Raw genomic sequence first — 2,360 nt, 5'->3', positions numbered from 1 at the left:
TTTCTCTTTTTCATTTGTCTTTACTGCCTAGAAACTGTTCTTATAAATTTGTTTCCTACTATACTATACTATATCCCAGTGGCATGGCCAGACATTTTTCTTGAGGGAGGCCTAGCTAAATATATCTAGAACTTCTAAATCCAACAGATAACCTATACAACTTTACTAAGTCTTGATCCCAATATATATGAAGGAGGAATAAAGGAAGAAGAAAAATATGAATTCTTTCAAGATTAGTAAATTGCAATTTTTGAGAACAGAGCTAAGATCTAGCATCTCCTATCTGATGAAAGAGTGGAGGATTAGGCCATAGTTCAATCCCATGTTTGAATAAATGAGTTGCACTTACCTATAAAAGAAACTAGCAACTTTTCTGGAGCTAATAGATGCATTAAATCATAATCCTAGTATGTGAGACTATGGTGAAAGTTGTTCTGCTGTTTTGTCCCTGATTATTCATGTCACAATCACTGGCTGTGCAAATAGCATTTGCCGCCTGCTGAATTCGTAGACACCTTTATATGTGATAATTTCTGATATCTTGGGCCATGGTTTTTTCTTTAGTAACTATGTGAATTATGATTTGGTGAATGGTAGTTTTCTGAGCTTGCTGAAGTCATAATTACTAGTTCATCTTGTGATTTTTGTTGTCAGGGAAAAAAACTTCTGGTTTTAGGGACAACGAGTGAAGTTGGCATCTTAGATTCAATTGGTATTTGTGATGCTTTCTCTATCACTTACCATGTTCCTACATTGAAGACAGATGATGCAAAGAAGGTAAATTATTTTCAAGCAATTCTGTTCTTGTCTTGGATATATAGTGGTTGTGGTGTTCTTATTTGGCTTTCTGTTGCTGGATTATACTACCATTTAGCTTCAAAGTTTGAATGTATGTTAATCTACTCTTTTTCTCATCGCAGGTGCTAGAAAAGCTGAATGTTTTTGCTGATGAAGACATCGATGCAGCTGCAGAGGCCCTGAATGATGTAAGTTATACTTCATCACCCTTTTGACATATTTCTCGGGTCTTTTTTTTTTTTTTTTAAAAAAAATGTTTCTCATTCACTCTTCCTTTAATTTATTTCACCGAAAAGAATCAATGAAAATCAGGAAAATCCAACAATCCTCCAACCGGTCGTTTAAACCAATTACTGTATAGTTTCCCGGGGACGTATCATGAATTTTGTTCTTTTTAATCCTTTTTTTTCTTCGCGTTTTTGGGGGCCGGGTGTTGAATATTTGTTTTAGTTTCTGGTCCTTTCTAGGAGCTCTAGCTTTAGATCTGTGAACCATTTGAAATTTACTCCTGCACTAATATGCCTAACATGTATCTTGATACAAGCATTATAAATGAACATTGTTACAGAAGAAATGAGTAGCAAAGGAATGGACATTGTTATTCATACTCATTTTTCTCTCCTTTTGTTTCATTTCTCTTTGTAGGTGCCTATCAAGAAGCTCTATATGTTGATTGAGATGGCAGCCCAGGGTGAGCATGGTGGAGCTTCAGAGGCAATATACTCTGGCAAAGAGAAGATTAAGATCTCTCGCTTTAATGATTGCCTTCAGGATATTGTTCGAAACTAGTTTCTGCCTCGGAAAAACAGACCACAAAACCATCCCTCGTATTTACTGCAATGTTCTATTTTTCTCTCCCACCTTTTACTATTTCTTATCCATTTGAGTTTGAGGTTTTCTCTCCATGTCGCGTTATCTAGAGTCAGTTTCTGAAATAGGTGCTTCACACCATGTTGGGAGAGTTGTGTTCTGAGATGGAAATTGGTTGTAAACTTTGTTGGAAGTAAGAGGATTCTGAACACAGCTGAAATGTACGTATGATGATGATTTGAGATTCTACTGTTTGTTTGGGGGAATTTCAATATATTTCTTTTACTCTTCTTCATACTCATCTATGACACCCATGCCACACTGGTTGACATAGTGTGTTTGAAATGACTTCTTATATCAGACACTTGAAATGACTTCTAACAATCTTTCAACCATCTCCATATATATATATATATATAGTGCAATAAAAATACCATTTTTTGCTCATAAAATTCCTAGGTGACGAGGCCACAGGTTCCATCTGTAGTTGTTGTGGTCTCACCCACTGATGAGCCCATTATCTCTTGCCACCTACGACTTTTAAGGCAAAAAATGATTTTTTTATTGCACTATAGCATATCTTTTTTTTTAAATCTCCTATTGAATTTGTAGGACCTACATGTAAACCACAAATCCAACGATGAATTTGAATCCATTTGAAAAAAAAAAATATGCTTAAGAGAGTAGCTTGGTAATTGGCCGAAGCTCGAGAAAAAAGGAAGAAGCAGTGGTGGTAGATTACATGGAACCAT

General features: G+C 35.6%; 1 protein-coding gene across 1 annotated transcript in view; it reads left to right on the top strand.

Moving 5' to 3' along the window:
• LOC132170867 (vesicle-fusing ATPase-like) overlaps window positions 1-1,897 on the top strand; it is a 30,991-nt gene extending 29,094 nt beyond the window's left edge. The window contains exons 19-21 of the mRNA XM_059582004.1: window positions 655-777; window positions 921-986; window positions 1,444-1,897. Coding sequence (XP_059437987.1) covers window positions 655-777; window positions 921-986; window positions 1,444-1,587 — 333 coding nt within the window. The 3' untranslated portion in view covers window positions 1,588-1,897. The remainder of the gene's footprint in view (window positions 1-654; window positions 778-920; window positions 987-1,443) is intronic.
• The last annotated feature ends 463 nt before the right edge of the window (window positions 1,898-2,360 follow it).

Source organism: Corylus avellana, chromosome ca2 (genome assembly GCF_901000735.1).
Source record: "Corylus avellana chromosome ca2, CavTom2PMs-1.0".
Lineage (NCBI taxonomy): Eukaryota > Viridiplantae > Streptophyta > Magnoliopsida > Fagales > Betulaceae > Corylus > Corylus avellana.
Note: the sequence above shows the minus strand (reverse complement) of the source record. Positions and strands in the feature narration are given on the sequence as shown.